The sequence below is a fragment of the Erigeron canadensis genome, chromosome 6 (genome assembly GCF_010389155.1).
Source record: "Erigeron canadensis isolate Cc75 chromosome 6, C_canadensis_v1, whole genome shotgun sequence".
NCBI classification, from domain to species: domain Eukaryota; kingdom Viridiplantae; phylum Streptophyta; class Magnoliopsida; order Asterales; family Asteraceae; genus Erigeron; species Erigeron canadensis.
This window is the reverse complement of record NC_057766.1, coordinates 18,519,881-18,539,465: the sequence shown is the minus strand read 5'-3', so window position 1 is coordinate 18,539,465 and position 19,585 is coordinate 18,519,881. Positions and strand designations below refer to the sequence as shown.

General features: G+C 31.8%; 2 protein-coding genes and 1 pseudogene across 2 annotated transcripts; all 3 read left to right on the top strand.

Moving 5' to 3' along the window:
* The first annotated feature begins 1,548 nt into the window (after positions 1-1,548).
* LOC122604398 (flavanone 3-dioxygenase 2-like) lies at positions 1,549-4,950 on the top strand. Its single transcript, XM_043777293.1, has 4 exons — positions 1,549-1,746; positions 1,869-2,118; positions 2,828-3,138; positions 4,687-4,950. Exons 1-4 carry the CDS (start codon positions 1,549-1,551, stop codon positions 4,948-4,950), a joined length of 1,023 nt encoding a protein of 340 aa, XP_043633228.1.
* Positions 4,951-9,843: 4,893 nt separating this feature from the next.
* LOC122604397 lies at positions 9,844-11,422 on the top strand (annotated as a pseudogene).
* Positions 11,423-12,938: 1,516 nt separating this feature from the next.
* Positions 12,939-16,556, top strand: LOC122603402 (hyoscyamine 6-dioxygenase-like). The gene is made up of 4 exons (XM_043776094.1): positions 12,939-13,430; positions 13,604-13,854; positions 15,258-15,576; positions 16,027-16,556. The coding sequence occupies exons 1-4, from the start codon at positions 13,233-13,235 to the stop codon at positions 16,288-16,290; spliced, it is 1,032 nt and encodes a 343-aa protein (XP_043632029.1). The 5' UTR covers positions 12,939-13,232; the 3' UTR covers positions 16,291-16,556.
* Positions 16,557-19,585: the final 3,029 nt, after the last annotated feature.

Below are 19,585 nucleotides of genomic sequence, written 5' to 3'. Positions count from 1 at the left end.
GACGGAGATGATGGAAAAGACGGTCTAGTCGTCGGTGATGGTACTAAACAAAAGAGATTGAATTGGCATCACACCGACATTTGCAAAATTAAAGAAATACACGAATCGTTAATCCACAATGAAAGATTGCAATAATATTACATGAAAGTGAACACCCACACCCACACCCACACCCACACCCACACCCACACCCACACCTGGAAACAAAAAGGTTGTTCGTTAGTTAAATCGGTGGTTGACTGTAGTTGTCGCCGGAAGTTGCAGCAATGGATAAGGGTGGTGATTAAAAACCCTTTCGAACCCACTTACATCTATAATTAAAATTTTAAGTTTTTTAAACTCTAATAAAAGTTACAGCTGAAGATGGTTATGGTAATGATGTTGGTGGTTTGAAAATTGTGAGTTATGAAAGCCTAAAAATAAAATTGTATCTTTGCTTCATCAAGATTTATGAGGAAAGATATGGAGTAAAACTACTGATTTCTTGGATAATGTGTTATAAAAAAAGAAAGGGAGAGCTTAGTTTTTATTTATTTATTTTGTTTTTAATTTTTCTTTATCTTTTTTTCTTGAACGTTAATTTCTATGTTTTTCCAAACAGGTGACAAAGCTTTTTCATTTAGCTCAATTATTAAAAGACCATTATCTCTTGCAAAAGGTTTTGTGTTCAAGTCTTGTTGAGGACATAACAGTTAAGTCTCTTTATAAGTGCTTGACTTGGATATACGTACTCAGGTTCAAGTCTGAGAGGGCAGTATTTACCCGTATTAATCGTCGTGCATTCGGACGGATTAGTAGAGAGTTTTCCCCCATCAGGTATTTAAAATAGACATTTCTATTTCGAAGGAACTCTCTAGCGCGAACTCGGTTAAGATGATAGACCTTTCGCTTTCGAATCACGACTCGAAATTTCTAACGAAATTGACCTTTAAAAAAATGTATTTTAATTGAGTAACGTTTTAAAGTGTGATAGCTAGCATCCAAAATAGCTTGGGTGTGTTATGGAGTTCCAACAATACACGTACACATCTCGTCGTTTCAGAAAACGAAAAACACCTACATATTAATGTCTAAAACAAACAAACATAAATTCTAATATAATGTTATTTCAAATTTACATATACACCATATAATCAGATTTTCTATATCTTTATCACACTAATACTTTAGTATATGTATATTAAAAAGAAATGTGCCCGATACAACGATGGTTGTGACTACGCGATGGAAACATAAGTAATGTAGGTTAGAAATATAAAATATGGTAATATAATTATTTTAAGAGTAATTAAGAAATATCTTGTAAATTGCCTTTTGCACCACCTATTATTATCGCGTTTACTGTTATGCAAGTATCAACGATTTTATACGCGTTGTGAATTTTACAATATATTGTTATGTTTCTCGGGTAACGTCCGGGTATAAAAACTAGTTAAATATTATACTCGTATGTCATTTTCCACAAAACAACAAATTATATATGTATATTTAAGAAGAAGGTAGCTCTAGGCTTTTAGCACATCAAGTAAATTGTAATTCATACGAGCCATGGATAAGCTCCTTTCGGTTCGGTCTTCATCCATCCAGACCTTGCCCAAAAACTACATATTTCCGGTTGAATCAAGGCCCGGAGAAGTGGCAATACCTTTTTGCGACGCTCTTCCCATGATCGACTTACTTGCATGTGATTGGGACAATGCAGTTCAACAAGTTCTTGAAGCATGCCAAGAGTTTGGAATCTTCCAGGTTTTTTCTTTTCATTAATTTGTAGTATATTTAATTGACACATTTATTTGAACAATATGCGTTTATAGATGTTTTATAACAAGTTGTTAATGTGTAATTTTCAATATCATATATATATGTAGTTGATCAATCATGGAGTTGATGAGGATCTAGTGAACGACACAATGAAGGTGGTCAAGGAGTTCTTTAACATGCCAGGAAAGGATAAGGAGGAATATTACTCGGAAGATCCAAATAAGAAGTGCAGGCTTTTCACTGGTGGTTATGACTACAAAAATGAAAACATTCATTTATGGAGAGACACACTACGACACCCATGTGTTCCTTTAGACGACTGTCTTCCCTTGTGGCCTAAAAAGCCCCGAGATATCGGTAAATCGTTCATCTTGTTATCTAGCTAGTTTGTTTTCATGTACTTAACCTATGTCATACCTATGTGCAACTTTTGATTTAATTAACTCCTTATCACCATAAAACAATGATAACCATAATCCTTGATTTATCCTTAATTTTGGATTTAGCCATTTATCCTGATGTTGATGGCAAAGATTTGGCTAATCTAGCGGACCTCTTTCATTTAAGTAAAAGGTAATAACATGAAATTGTAATAAACTATATACGAATATCCATTTTATTGGTTGGGTATTCAAATTTTAAAAGTTAAATACAAACTATGTATATGACTATATTATAGTTGGATAATACTAAAGTGATCACTTATGTTCACACATCCTCTATAGGTGGGACCCAAAGTTTTAGCCAGATGGAGCATGGATCTTTCACCAAAAATTTAGAGCTCCATCTACCCTATATATTGGCTTTACCAGCTAGGATGGCTTCATGGCATAAGTCATTTGAAGGCTTAACGCGAAAGCTTATAAAAAGGCCTTGAACAAAAGATTAGTATGGATAATTAATTGTGTTCAACTCGACCATCTTTAGATTTAATATATATGGATAATTATTTGTGTTCAATATTATGTATAGGATACAGTTATTTCATAATTAGTTATTTGTGTTCAACATTATCTATACATTACAATTATTTATGACAAGTTATAACATCGTTTTAGAGATATAGTTGGGAAATATGCCCTTGAGATGGGAGAATTGTCATCAAGAATATTAGAGTTACTATCTCAAGGACTTGGGCTTGGACCTGGATATTTTGGAGAAGGTCTAGCTGGGGTCCAAAACTTTTCGGCACATCACTACCCACCATGTCCCGACCCAAGTTTGGCTTTGGGCTTTCCTGCACATTGTGACGTTAATCTCTTAAGTTTCGTTCTTCAAGATGAAACATATGGGCTTCAAGCGTTCAATAATGGAAAGTGGATGGGCGTTCGGCCCATTCCGAATGTGCAGGAAAGCCCAAAGCCAAACTTGGGTATCGTAAATTTGTTGGACTCCAGGCTAAGGTATCGTAAATTCACATTTGTTATTCTTCTATACCAATACTTTTTTAATGAAATGTTTTACATGTAGGCCTAGTAGTTAAATTTTTTTCTTCCAAGGTGTTTAGGTACTTTGTGGTCTCATATTCAAATCACGCTAGGTACAATCTATGAATTAGGTGGTCTTAGGATACCCCACTTAGGCCGAACTACTTGAATAAGGTTATATGAGTTGCAGAAAAGAAAATGGGTCATATATGCTGAAGATGTCAATCCTAATGAAATATGAAATGTAACATGTTAGTTAACCTAGCTCATTTAAATAATCGGTTAATGTAAGATACTTGACTCCTTTTCACAAATAAAGTATCATATGTACTTGGTTTAATTTATACTATATTTTAGACATGTATTATATATACTAGTTTTACAACATTATTAATATAAGAATTTATATGAAACAAAAAAAAAAAATACTTATACGTTAAATGTAAAAATATGCTTAAAAATGAATTAAGAAATTTAAATGTAAATACTGAATAGTAAATAATATCAAGGTTGGATGGTGTAGCAAAGTTTCTTTTATACAAACTCTTCCAGGGAAGCTATATCTTAAATTTGATTACATAATTAACCGAGTTCACATTGGTGTCTTGCAAAAAAATAATTTTATTTTCGTTAACCATGATTGTTAAGAACAAGAAAAGTAGCAGCTAGTTCATGATATTTATAATAATTTTGTCTATTGTGATTTTATTTGTATGTTTCAGTTTATATAAGAGAATTTGTATCCTAAATATATAACTCGATTTTAATTACTGATAACAACAAAGATTTTTCTAATTATGGTCTAATTACAATTACTAATAACAATAAATTTACAATTAGTTTGATTACAGTTAATAATATAAAATAAATATTGATATAAATATGTAATCTTCCTAACTTTTAGCTATATTTTGTTATTAGATAAACATAATGCAATAAATTATTAATTATTTTTAAACTGGCTTAAAAATAAAAATTGGTGATGAAAAAACTAAAAAGTATAAATTAATTTAGACATGTGTTGATTTAATTAATTTTAAAAAATTGAGAGGTGTGATTGGTCAATTAAGGTTAGGTCAATTGTCTTTTAATATATATTAAGATTAGAATTATTTACAAGTGCTTGTTGTGTTTATAATATTTGTTAAAAGTAAAAAATTTAACGGTCCTTGGGATTTAGTCCAACTAGACAATGTCTCTTATGTCTTTCAGCCAAATGTTGGTCACGGGTTTGAAACTTTTGAAATGCATATTGGGAAGTCCTTGCCAATGAGGTGGGCATAGGGCGGGGTGATCCCTAGCATTTAATTGGTATTCTCCAGAACGGTAGTGGGACTTCCACCGCCAGTCATGCTTTCGGATTGACTGTGCTGGTGACGTGGTCGATCTCTACCAGATGATGAAGAGGCAATGCCGCTGAGTCTAATCACCACTGCTGTTAAAAAAAATAAAAAAAATTAACGGGCTCGTTGACGAACATTTTTTGACTGCGACACAGATTATTAGTAATGGGAAGTTAACAAGTCCACCACATAGAGCAATAACAAGTTCGTCTCAGCAACGGACATCAATTACATCTCCTATATCCCCAAAGGCAGACAGCATCATAGAACCCGCTAAAGTTCTCATCAATGACTCCAATCAGTCGCTTTATCGAGCTTTTGAGTATAACGAGCTCTGCAGGGCTTATTATGAAAATAGAGATTTTAATGAAGGAGCGTTGGAAGATTTTAAGGTCAAATCTGTGCACCTGACACTCTAGTAATGTACTCAGGCAATGCCATTGAACCCAAGTTTGTCGTTCAAAGAACCTTTATGATTAAAAGTTTTAAAATGTATATAATGTAAAATGAATTTATTCAGTGAAAAGTTAAGAGGCACTTCAATAGATAGACGAAAATGATCAGATGAACTTTTGCGCGCATTGTTCTGTGGAGTTCATCTACGGAGTTTGTATAAATATGTGCCTGAAATCCTGAATGTTATTGTTCTTAAATTCCTGTTTTATCTTGCAGTTATGTTCTGGTGAATCTTGGATTATGCAATATAACTTTACATAAAATTTTATTTAAACTAAATGTAGTTATTTGAGGGTGGACCAAGAACTCTTAATGCACCATTCAAATTTTCTGTTTGGAGGGTAAAAAAATGTGATACATCAGTCATTATTATTTGTAGGGTGAAGAAATGTGATGCATCAATCATTTACATATGGAGGATAATAAATGTGATACATCAGTCACACATTTTTTTTGGTTTCAAATCTATTGGGGTGGGTCAAATGTCTTGGACCTTTTAGGTTTTGAAAGGAAGGGGTGTATTTAGGTATGCTGGAAGAGTGGTCATGTCGGCCGTAAAGTGTATGTGACTTGCAAGAAACATTAAACATTATTTGTAACAATCACAAATATTTTCATGGTATTTATATGTGCATTTTGAAAGGGATTATATCGACTGACATGATAAAACTCAATACAACTGATTGTGTATATGAAAAGTCTGTTTATGAGTATTATATCTAATACTAGCTTATCAATTTCTGAGTGATATGCGGGTATATTCAAGATATTAGTGTGATGAACTTACAAAAAGGTATATAAGTACCAAAAAAACAACATTACTTAATTATATGGTTAAAAAAGAAGGGTTTAATGGTAAACTTGACATTTTTTAAATCTCTTTTTAGACCTAAAATTCTTTCCTAATTACTCCAGAACTCTCTCTCTCTCTTTTTTTTTTTTTTATATATATATATTTTTTTTATTAAATAAATAATTACGAGTAAACTCTTAAAGTTTAAAGATATATAACTATCCTTAAATTTTTATTAATTATTCTCATTAATATATATTATTCTCTCTTTCCTATCTTTAATAAACAAATTAAGTTTAATAAATTTTTCAAAAAAAAAAACATATTTTTATATTCACTTTAATTTTATTTTTCGTATTTTGTTCGTGATTATCATTATTTGATATTGATTTGTATGTTATTGTTATCTTTCATATCTTTTAGTTTAGTTTGTTGTTAACTATAGTTTGCTTATGGCTTCTTTTTGTACGACAAGGGTTTATATTAAATGTATTTTGTTTATGTTTTGTTATCTTTCACCTGTTTTGTTATTTATTATTTTTATATTACCTTCATATTGAAGATTTGAACCCAGCACATATTAATCATCATCTAACACTGGTTATCATTTTGATATTTATATATATATATATATATATTGAGATTATCCGTACATCGAGCTGGAGACTAGTATATATATATATACATATATGTTTTTCTATACTCTACCTACATCCTTTAAGTGTTATCTCAAAAATATCCTTAATTAAATAATTTTATAAAATCTATTTATGAATTCCCTATAGACGAGTGCTGTTCCTTAGCGTAGAAAGCCTACAACTAGATGGTACGTTGTATTTTTGCTCTTCTTGCTAGTTTGTTATTATCAATGAATATGTCGAACGTATTGTCATGTATAAATACAAAGTTACAAAGACATGCCCAAAGACTATATATAGTTGGCAATTCTCTAGCAGCTGATCTTCAACAAATTGAATGGAGTAGCTAAAGAATGACCCTATTTTCAAAATTCTCTCATCGGTCACGCATATGAGAGTTGGTCTCATAGTTTTAGCCTGTAACAATTAAACACAAATCAGCCATACGCCATCTATATTTATTCGTACCCTTTTAATTTACGATGAGAGATAATCCATTCGCCATTTATATTTATTCATACCCTACTAAACATTCTTCAAGTATCTACCAATAAAATAAAACAGGATTGAAATGTTTTTAAAACGACACGTGGCTCGACACGTGTCATTTAACTTTTTTAATTGTATACAGATTAAATTTCCTTATTATATTTAGAATTAAACTCTAACTCTTGGATTATTAATACAAAAGGCATTATAACCTTATTTGATTGATTGTTTTCTCATTAATAAACTGTCTCTTTTTCTTTCTCAATTCTCCAACTCTTATAACTTATATTAATTATAATAAGTCATTAACATGAAGACTTTAAAATTTTGAGTTTACGATCGAAATCACAAGGCTATTTGCCGTCATCCACTATGTTTGCAAGTTTCGATTTTGATGTGATTCTAAAAATTTAAGGTAAATCCAAAACTCTAACTAAACATATATTATATTTATCATTACTGTTTATTATAATTTAGTTTCGATCTTCGATTTATTTTAACCATAATTTATTTCATACTCACGAAACATGTATGAGACATATTCGAATTTCTTTATAATATAATCTATATTACCGTACATCGTACAGGTATTAGAACTAGTTATAGAATATACAAAAGACATTTAATTATGGTATGTAGTTAAAAAATGATGTACGGATCACTCGATTGGCTAGCATAACAACTAATAAAAATGAATTTAATTATTTGTAACTATAGATTTTAGGGAAAATTTCATGCCATTGATAAGTCACATAATATCGTATTTGTCCAATTTAATTTTGAAATATCACATATGCCACTCTAATACACTTAAATATCATATATGTCACTCCTAATACACTCAAATATCAAATATGCCATTTTTAAGTAAAAAAATCATATGCTCGAGATAGTGGTGACTAAGCGTAGTGAGAAAGACCCAAAGAAAACGAGGTAGGTACCCATTTGTGTGGTGAGAGATAGCCGGATATTGGAAATAATTGAAATCCACTTAAAAAGTCTTTTGCATAATCACAAATCACGGCTATCAGAAAAGGTATATAAATTTGGTAATTTTCACACAAAAATATTAAATAACTTTTTTTTTATTTACTTGGAGATTCTTTTTGGGTGAAAGTAATTGCTTGTAATAATTGATGTCTTGTTTTTGGATTTGATTGTGAAAGTAATTGGTTGTAATCATCGATGTGTTCTGTTTGGTTATGGATAAAGACATAATGTATGTATGTATATAGGGAAAATTTCATATATGCCATTGATAAGTCACATAATATCGTATTTGCCCAATTTAATTTTGAAATATCACATATGCCACTCTAATACACTTAAATATCATATATGTCATTTTTAAGTAAAAAAATAATATGTGCCCAAATACATTATTAAATATTATATATGTCATCATTACTTCGAAATATAGCTAACATGTCATTGAAATTATATCAAATGCTTTAAGTTTATCATTTAAATTTGAAATTTTCCTCTCTTTTGTTAATTCATGAGTTTTTATTGTCTCAAATGTCGTGAAGACTAATTACTAAGCAAAAATAAAAGTATCACATATAGTTAAGTCACTTACAAACCATGATCGCAACACTTATTATATACCATGAATTGAATTGAATCGAATAACGGATTTAAAAATATCAATCAAATTAATCATGTAGATAACATTGAATTAAATTTTACACGGTTTAGAATAAAACTATGGATTGAACTATAAAAACAAGAAAAAAAACGTGTGTAACTATTAATTTCAAATTTTTCATTGATGATTTTTTAAAAAAACATTATGTTTTATTTTGACTAAACTAATTTAATAGCACATATTTGATATATTTCATTGACATATTTGATGTATTTCAAATTTAACGATAAAATATATGATATTTAAAACTTTATTTGGATAATATTTAATTTTTTTGTTTGACAACGGCACATTTGATAATTGGTAGATTGGGAATAACATGTATGATACTTTGTTATTCAACAATGACATATTCGATATATTGATAAGTTAAAAATGGCATATATGATATTTTAAAAATTAATTGGGCAAATATGATATTTTGTAACTTAATAATGGCATATATGAAATTTTCCATAGATTTTAATATATCTTTGGGCCTTTCTCTTTTTGAAAAGCAAACTATTTTGATTGGGTGTTCGGCCCATTCCCCATACCTTCATTGTCGTTGTTGCCTTGTTGGTATCCCATCGGAAACTATTACTCCGTAAAATGCAAACTTTAGCTTATAAACTAAAATAACAACCTATTATCAATGATTGGTTAATATTTTATTAAGTAATATACAAATTATTAGGAACAAAACCTGTCTAATGAGTTCAAAATATATCATATACTAACTCATTTTAATACTACTAATTTGCTAAATTGAGTACAATAACATTTCAATTGTTTAAATAAATAAATAAATTAAGTTTAATCACGCATACAAATAGAAACTACCAATCCATCAATAGATAGAATGTTATTCGCATCGATAAAGTTTAGGCTCATATGTAAAATTGGGAGACAGATGTTCAATCCTTAGAAATGTATAAAACATATGGATTTTAAGTGAATGTATTTTATCATAATCATAACCTTAACGTGGTGGGATGATGGTGATGCAATATCATTTCGGGAACAGGATGTCCTCTTTTACCTTTTTCAAACAAAAACTAGATATAGATCGACAGCCTTATGTTTTACTTGATTCAAACAAGTGTACTTTGTTTATATATATCCGAATGTTACATGCAGATCTTCAAGCAATATGTATAGATATATAATTATAACACTTTATAAATCGTGTACGGTACATTTTAAATATTATTATCATTATCCCATCAAAACAACAAATGATAAATGTATATTTAAGAAGATGCTACCTCTAGTCTAGCAAGCAAGTTGTACGTGATTCATATAAGCCATGGACAAGCTCCTTTCGAGTCGGTCTTCATCTATACACGCCTTGCCAGAGAACTACATCTTTCCTGTCGATTCAAGGCCCAGAGAAGTGACAATACCTATTTGCGACGCTCTTCCAGTGATCAACCTAGGCACAACACTTGCGTTTGATCGGGACAATGCAGTTCAACAAGTTCTTGAAGCATGCCCGCAAGAGTTTGAAATCTTTCTGGTTTTTCTTTTTATTTGTAACTATTTTATTTCCATTCTCTTGCGACATGAAAATCTAATGGATATATATATAGCAAGCTGCTTATATGTAAAATTTGATATTATATATATAGTAGATCAACCATGGAGTTGATGACGATATAGTGAGCGACACAATGAGGGTCGTCAAGGAGTTCTTAAACATGCCAGACAAGGACAAGGAGTAATATTACTCAGAAGATCCAAATAGAAAGCGCAGGCTCTTCACTAGCGGTTATGACTACAAAAATGAAAACATTCATTTATGGAGAGACACACTACGACACCCATGTTATCCTTTAGACGACTGTCTTCCCTTGTGGCCTGGAAAGCCCACGAGATATCGGTAAATTCTGTGTTTGTTCTTCTTATTAGGTAGTTTGTTTTCATCTAGAACTAAACTGAACTTAATGTCGTAGCTTTAATTCAACCATTTTTCCTCCAAAACAAATGATAACCAGAAACCTTGACTAGCCTACGTCCCTGCCCTATGTGATGGCAAGGGTTTGGCTGATTTAGTGGTCCTCTTCCTTTCAAGTAAGCTGTCATTGCATCAAAAAAAAATTAAACATTATAAATTGCAGGTCGACCCGCACCTGTTTGACCCACATTTTTTAAATGACCCGCAACCGTTTCCCCCCTCACCTATTTTGACCCGTTACCCAAACCCGCCCAACCCGCCCACTTTGCTAGGCTTATTACCGACCGTATATGTTCACAATCCGCTTATTCGATACAGATATTTGTAGTTAAGTAAGACTCAAGGTTTTAGCCAGATTGAACATGGATCTTTCAACAGATATTTACAAGCTAGCTCCTTCTACCCTACTGGCTTTATCAGCAGGGGCGGCTCAAGTTATTTGAAGCTTAAAGAAAAAGCTTATAAAGGAGCCTAGCTCGAATAATAAATTAAGTTCAACTCGACCATTAAATCTTAATACGGATACTTAATTATTTAAGGTCAACATTATCGATACTTTATTCTTATTTCTAACAAGTTCAAACATTGTTTTAGAGATGTAGTTGGGAAATACACCCTTGAAATGGGAAAATTGTCATCAAGAATATTAGAGTTACTATCTGAAGGACTTTGACTTGAACCTGGATATTTTGGAGAAGGTCTAGCTGGGGTCCAAAACTTTTCGGTACATCGCTACCCACCATGTCCTGACCCAAGTTTGGCATTGGGCTTTCCTACACATTGTGATGTTAATCTCATAAGTTTTATTCTTCAGGATGAAACGTATGGGCTTCAAGTGTTTAGAAAGGGAGAGTGGATGGGTGTTCGGCCCATTCCAAATGCATTTGTTGTCACTGTTGGACTCCAAGCTAAGGTAATCGAAATTCATTAAATTCAAATTTTCTACTACTCCTTGGTTTTGTTAGTATACACTTGGTTTTGTTTTACCTACACTCTAATAATGTAACTTATTGTGTAATAGGAAGTGATATATCTACAACAAATTTTGACTATCTATAACAAATGTACATATTATACTATACAGTATATAACCGTGTAAAACATACATTTTTGTAGATGTCCAAATAATGTTGTACATTTATCACTCCCCATTGTGTAATTGGTAACTTGTATTGTTTATGGCACTTTGCAAAACAGTACGAGTAATATTTATTTCTAATGTATCAAAATGTTGAACTCAAACGCAACTCATATAACATGTTAGTTGTGTCGAATTATTGAACACATGTTAAATTAAAAGCTACGTATTAATTAATAATTATAAGTTGGGATTTTGGATAATTTTGATCCACATTATAACTAAGATGACGTAATTTTGGAAATATACATTTGAAATGTGAATTGTGCACTTAGAACTACATACGAAATTTGAATTTTGTTTGCTATTACCAATACAAATATATGTTCACAAAATGCAACAATTGAATCTTATAAACACGTATACTAACTTAGAATTATATCTCACAATAACTTTTGAGATCTATATACATGCCTAGCTAATTATTGTTAGGTGTCTTTTTCTTTTAATTTTTACCGTGATTATCTTTTAATGTGTTTTACGACACTTGATATAAAATATATGAATAAGTTGAGTTTTTTATTTTCTTTTCAATGATATAAGTTTCATCGACTATTGTAAAATACATACAAAGATATTTACGATGAAAATAAAAAAAAAATACTTTGAAAGTCAAACTAAGATACTTAAAATGGGATGGATGAAATACTTAATTAAATCTTTATATAATAAAGAAGGATTGTTTTTTGAATATATTTTTAGAAAGATTATGATGTGTCAAGATCACACATTTTTTAAAAGGTTTTTTCTTCCATTTATGATGTTATATTTGAAAAAAAAAAAAAAAAACTCACTTAATGCTTATTTAAAATTCATAATCTTTTATTTGAAACAAATAAATTATAAATTTTTCTATGAATTATAAAATGTCTTTTTATACTTTGTTAACGCAACATGTACCCTTATTTTACGCATCATTGTGTTAGTCGATTCACTATCTTCATATCAAGTTTAACAAAAATTACATTTTTTTTGGTTTTAAAATTTTGTTTACAATGTCCGGTTTGAACTCGGGTTGCTTAACTAGTAAAATTAATATGAATGGATTGAAATTTAGGTTAGTTTTTATTGGATATAATTTTTATCAAATATTATATAATGTATTAAATTGTAAGGTATAATGCAATAAAAGTTAAAAAATAAAATAAAACTTTAAAATAAAAAACCACACACTTTTAATGTGATACAAAGGAGTATACATTAATAAAATAATACGAGTAATAATAATAATAATAATAATATAATACTAAATATATCATTCATCTAACCTCATGATTCATGAAATTACATATTTATCGAAGACTTTTAAAAAGTAGTTCGTCTTGTCCCTTCTTTACCAAAATATCAAACAACACCAGCTCTATTTTTCAGCCTCACAATCAATGACCATTATCCCTAACCTCCAAAACCTGCAACAACAAAAGAAGCAGTAGCGAAATCCCGACGGTGTGAAGGCTGGACTTTGACACGTAAGAACTGATTGACCATCCAGTTGGTCAATATGGCCCTGAAATGTAATCAAAGCCCAAATAAGTTGGCGAATTGTCGAATGTGGTAAAGCGTGGCATTCAGTAAGCGGTAATCCATAAATATAATATACGCCATGAACAAACTCCTTTCGAGTCGGTCTTCATCCATTCGGTCCATGCCCGAAAATTACATCTTTCCTGTCGATTCAAGACCTGGAGAAGAGACGATACCTTTTTGCGACGCTCTTCCCGTGATCAACTTACTTTCGTGTGATCGCGATAATGCAGTTCAACAAGTTCTCGAAGCATGCCAAGAGTTTGGAATCTTTCAGGTTAAATTTTTCCTTTAATTTGCAACTAATTTATTTCTTCCTTAGCTATTTAAATGTCTACGTTTTAGTATTTCCATTGATATACTTTTAATCAACTATATATTATATAGTACAGACAAAGTTTTTACGTTAAAGAAAAAGGACTGACTGAAAATTTGATACTATATATATAGTTGATTAACCACGGAGTTGACGAGGATCTAGTGAGCGACACAATGAGGGTGGTCAAGGAGTTCTTTAACATGCCAGAAAAGGATAAGGAAGAATATTACTCCGAAGATCCAAATAAAAAGTGCAGGCTCTTCACTGGTGGTTATGACTACAAAAATGAAAATACTCATTTGTGGCGAGACACCCTACGACACCCATGTATTCCTTTAGATGAATGTGTTCCCTTGTGGCCTGGAAACCCCACGAGATATCGGTAAATTGTTCTTCTTGCTAGCTAGTTTGTTTTCATGGATCTAGCTAGAGATAATTTGAGCCTATTGTCATATCTATGTGCAACTAATTCTGATTTACTAATCATTAACTATTTATCCCTCAAAACAATGATAACCATCACAATTAGTGACCATGTTTGCAAGTCCTCTTATTTGAAACCAACCGAGCTATACATTTGTGGGTTTGACCCAAAGTTTTAGCCAGATTGATCGAGCATAGATCGTCACCGTTATTTACTAGCGTCCAGCTAGCTCTTTCCACCTTATTGGCTTTACCTGTTTTTTTTGAACGGCCAACAAATTTTCATTATATTAATCACCAAGATTAGCCAGCAAGATGCTAAGAGTTACAACACCAAGAAACACCACTATTACTAATTAATCACAAAGACACGAGGCCTGCTGATCATGACCGAAAACATCAAATTGTCTCCACATTTCTGTTGCTAATCTGACCAACCTCGCTTATAATCATCACCTATTTACCTGCTCTATAACCGAAGTAAACCATTGGTAGTTTTTGTTCATTATTGGATTCATTTTCTTGACCTTTAAATGCTGCAAATTACTGTCAAGATATGGACGAGTTTCTTCCCCTTCTTTAAGCCCCAAACATAGTTACGAAAAACCAGAAAATTCTGCAGCCCGAACACACAGAATGCCAGCTTACACCAATGACCCCGTTTGAGAGAAAACGCATGGCTAGCCCTGTCTGCCACTGCGCAATATTTAAAACCACTCATGAGCAAACAGAGTTGGGAAAACTGAGCTCTAAGGCCCGGGGGTTAAGAAATAGGATGAAAGTCCAAGACCATGACCAACTATGAAAAAACCACAGGACTTTTTTCCATATAGACTCCCGGTCCATCTTAAACCACCACCACCATTTTGCCACAGCTAGATTGGTGGCCCGTAATGACCCAAGTCCACCCCACCATTCTCATTTGGAGAAGTAGCCCGTGTATGCAATTTCTTAGGATCGAAAAATATTCATTTTATCAAGAAATTCACCCCCCCCAATCCAATGTGTCATATTAGTTATCAATGTCCGTTTTAACTAAGGTAACATACCTTTGACCTTTTGCATCTTCATCGAATCTAAGCATTAACTTCATTTGGGATAATGGGAACGTCCAGGATGCTTGGGTTCGACATGAAAGCCATTTGTTCCTCAGAGTTTTGCCAATTACCCTTTTGACCAATTAGCAAGAATTTCTTGAGCATTTTATTTATCACGCCCACTAGGCTAATTAGCTTTACCAGTTAACTTACAGTTGTGCAAGTCGAACATCTTTAGATTTAATGAGGATATTTTATTCTTTGTGTTCCACATTATCTATACTCTAATCATTTTAATTTTTAACAAGTTATAACAATGTTTTAGAGATGTAGTTAGGAAATATGCTCTTGAAATGGGAAAATTGTCATCAAAAATACTAGAGCTACTATCTGAAGGACTTGGGCTTGGATCTGGATATTTTGGAGAAGATTTAGCTGGTGTTCAGAACTTTTCGGCACATCATTACCCACCATGTCCTGACCCAAGTTTGGCTTTGGGCTTTCCTACACATTGTGACGTTAATCTCATAAGTTTCATTCTTCAAGATGAAACATATGGGCTTCAAGTGTTCAGAAATGAAAAGTGGATGGGTGTTCGGCCCATTCCGAATGCCTTTCTTGTCATTGTTGGGCTCCAAGCTAAGGTATCGGAAATTCACATTTGTTATTCTTCTATCCATATAACAAGTTTTACTTTATCAATGAAATGTTTTACAAGTAGCTAGGCCTAGTAGTTAAATTTGTGACTTCCAAGGTGTCTAGTGGTTAACTTCGTGGTCTCATATTTAAATCCCGCTAGGTACAATCTGGGAAGTGGTCTTAGGATACCGCACTTAGGCCGAAAAACTTGAATAAGGCATATATGAGTTACAGAAAACAAAATGGGTCAAATGGGCTGAAGATTTCAACGCTAATGAAATATGAAATATTACATGTTAACTTAGCTCATTAATGTAATCTATAGGTTAATGCAATCTATACTTGACTCCTTTTCACCAAAAAAAAAAAAAAAGTGCTTGTTGTGTCTATATTCCTTAATTAAGAATAAAAAAATTTATATGTTCATTGACAAACTTTTATTAACTGTGACACAGATTATTAGTAATGGGAAATTAGCAAGTCCACCACATAGAGCGATAACAAATTCGTCTCAGCAACGGACATCAATTATATCTCCCATATTCCCAAAGCCAGACAGCATCATAGAACCCGCTAAAGCTCTCATCAATGACTCTAATCAGCCAATTTATCGAGCTTTTGAGTATAACGAGTTCTTCAGGACCTATTATGAAAAGAAAGATTTCAGTGAAGGAGCGTTGGAAGATTTCAAGGTCAAATCTGTGCACCTTACACTCTAGTGATGTACTCAGGCAATGCCGCTGAACCCAGGTTTGTCGTTCAAAGGAAATTTATGATTATAGAAGTTTTAGAATATATATGATGTAAAATGTTAATATTCCGTGAAAAGTTAATAGGCACTTCAATAGATACACGTAATTGATCAGATGAACGCGCATTGTTCTGTTGAGCCTATTGGCAGAACTATCACAGAAGTTCATCTGCGGAGTTTGTATAAATGCGTGGCTGAACGTTATATATAGTTCTTAAATGTGTTGTTTTATCATGCAGTTATGTTCTGGTGACGCTTGGGTTATAAAATAAAACTTTACATATATTTCTATTTAAATTATATTATTTGAGGGTCAAGAAATCTTAATGCACCATTCACATTTTCTGTTTCTGTTATATGATTTTATTTATTTTTTTTGGAAAAGAAAATTATTTATATTTGGAGGGTGAAGATATGTGATACATCAATTATTTATATATGGAGGATCAAAAAGTGTAATAAATCAGTCACATTTTTTTTATGTTTCAAATCTATTGGCCTAGGTCAAATGTCTTGGGACTTTTTAGTCTTTGAAAGGAACGGGCCAAAGCGGGTGTGTAGAGCTTCATTTTTAATGTAGAGCTTCGTATTCTAAAGGAAAAAGAAATAAAAGAAGTTTAATATGCTCACTTGTTTTCTAAAACGAAGGTTCTGTTTATTTATTAAATTATTTCCGTCTTTCATAGTACCACATAAATATTTGTGTGAACTATTAAGGTAAAATTAGAAATTGCATTTCTATGTTAATAATAAACATCAAGCAAAAATGAAAAGATGGATATTTAAAATAGGACCGAAGAATTCTTAAAATTGCAATATAGATGCATATTTTTTTACTTTTTTGTAATATTGTGATATTGCAAAATTTCTATGCAATTTTAATGATCTCATGAAGATTTTGCAAAATGGCATTGCTATTTGCGAATTTCATTAGCGATTTTGTTTGTCATTTTGTAAAAATGCAAAAATACTTGCTAAATTGATATAGTCTTATAAAATAATGTTGCTACTTATGTTATTATCAATGATGCACCGAAACTCCAAACAGGTAGCCGTACTCGTTTCAGAAACTTCATGAAAACGTTTCCGCGTACGAAACACGTGTGAAACAAATCCATGAATTTTCCATATATACTAAAGCGTTTCTTTGAAGTTTTCATATTGTTTAATTAATATTAGGATTTTAATGGACTTTTTTAATTCCAAAACGGACTGCCATTTTGCAATTGTACATATCCCAAAACCCAAACAAACTATATTATATACTATTTGATCAACATTAGATTTTTTTTTCTATTCAAAAACCAATTTTTAAACACTAAACATTCGATAAGTGATCGCTGATCAAACATATATTATACAACTATACATATACAATTATACAAAATTTCTAATGTTTCAGGACTCTCTATAAAAATTGATATATTTTAAATTTGTATAATTTTTTTATCGCCGTACCCGTATCTTGCATTTTTTAGTTTTACCGTTTCTCGTTCCCGTATCGTTCTCGTACTCCTCTACCGTACCCGTTTTGGTGCTACAGGTTATCTATACTACTATATAAAAATTATACCCTCCATGTTGAAAAGTTTACATTTTTGGGACACACGAAATTACCATTTTACCCTTATTGAATTAACTTATACAATCATTATTCTATTATCTTTTAAAAGATATACACTACTCTTTTAAATCAAATATCTTTATATCAAATACCTACACCACTTAATGCATCTGCCGCCACCAACTGTCACTGTCATCGCCGCCGCATTGCGCGGGTACCATGCTCGTACTATATAAAAATTATAAGCCCATGTTGAAAGTTTACAAAAAATGAGACATGCGAATTGACCAAAATACCCTTAACGAATTAAATCACCATCAACTTTTAATATTAAAATACACCATTAGTCCATTATATTATAAAATATCTCTACAACCCTCTTTAAATCAAATACATTTACCTACACCAAATTAATGGCGTCACCACCATCACCATCCATCGCCGCCATCACTCCACCGTCAGCACCGGCTCGCCGCCGCATTACGCAGGTACCATGCTCGTTATCTCTAATTTAAACTTCTGTGTTATGATATGTGAATGCTACAAGTTAACTCAAATTTAACGCTTTAACATAATTATTAGATTTAAAATGAATGCTTAGTTAATCACTTCGAAGACAAGAGTATTAGATTAAACATGTGAAGTATAAAATAAATATAAAGAATGGGTGCGGATATGATTTTAAAATCAGATTCTCAGTAAGTCCGTAGTAAAAAAAGAAAAAAAAAAATTGAGTAAACCCTAATCCCGATAACACAATTGGATATCCATAATCTAACAATAATGTATTAGTAAAAAATAACCTAATAGATATGCAGTACAATAACATAAGTTAGGTTACAAATTCCATCTTGCATTCCTTTAATTATAATGTCACAAGATTTGGATTTTTTTTTTTCCTAACCTTAGAAACGGTCAATAAAAATTCTTAATTATAACAAATGTAACATTAAAAAAAAACAAATAATAATAATAATAACAATAAAGTGTAGAATTTTTTATTATAAATAAAAAATATGAAATTTTACTAAGAAAAACTATGATACTCGCGCGATGCGGCGGGCGGTGATGGATGGTAATGGCGTGCTGGTAGTAGGGGTGACGATAGAGGTGGAGGCGGTGGTAGCGATGTAATGGTGGCGGCGGTAGTGGTAGTGACAGGTGATAGTGATGCGCGACGGCGATTGGTGTGGGTGGGGGTAGCAGCGGTGGTGACGTCGACGAACGATGGTGATCGCGGCGAATAGTGTAGCTTATTAATGTAATATGATGAATGGCTCAATGTTTGGAAGTTGAAAGTAGAAAATGTTACTTGCTTTATAATATAGTATGAGACAAATATTTGCGCGTTACGATGGTGGCGACAGCGGCAACGGGTGATGGTGGTGGTACCGGTTTTGGTATTAGTAAAAGTGTTTCATGTAAAAGGAAGTGATATAGTTATTTAAAAGTTGAGGGATATTTGTTGTAAATAATTTTATCAAAGATATTATAAGTATTTTAAGTGAAAATGTTTAAATTAATGGAAAAAAAAAAAAAGATATTTTGGGGGTTATGAATATTTTAGTTGAAAATTTTGAATGGAATTATGCTTTGTAATGTAGTAAATATAGATATATATAGATATGTAGGACGATGATAGAAATGAAGGACATGCGAAGTGGTGGCGGCCACTTGTTAAATATGGACATGGGAACAT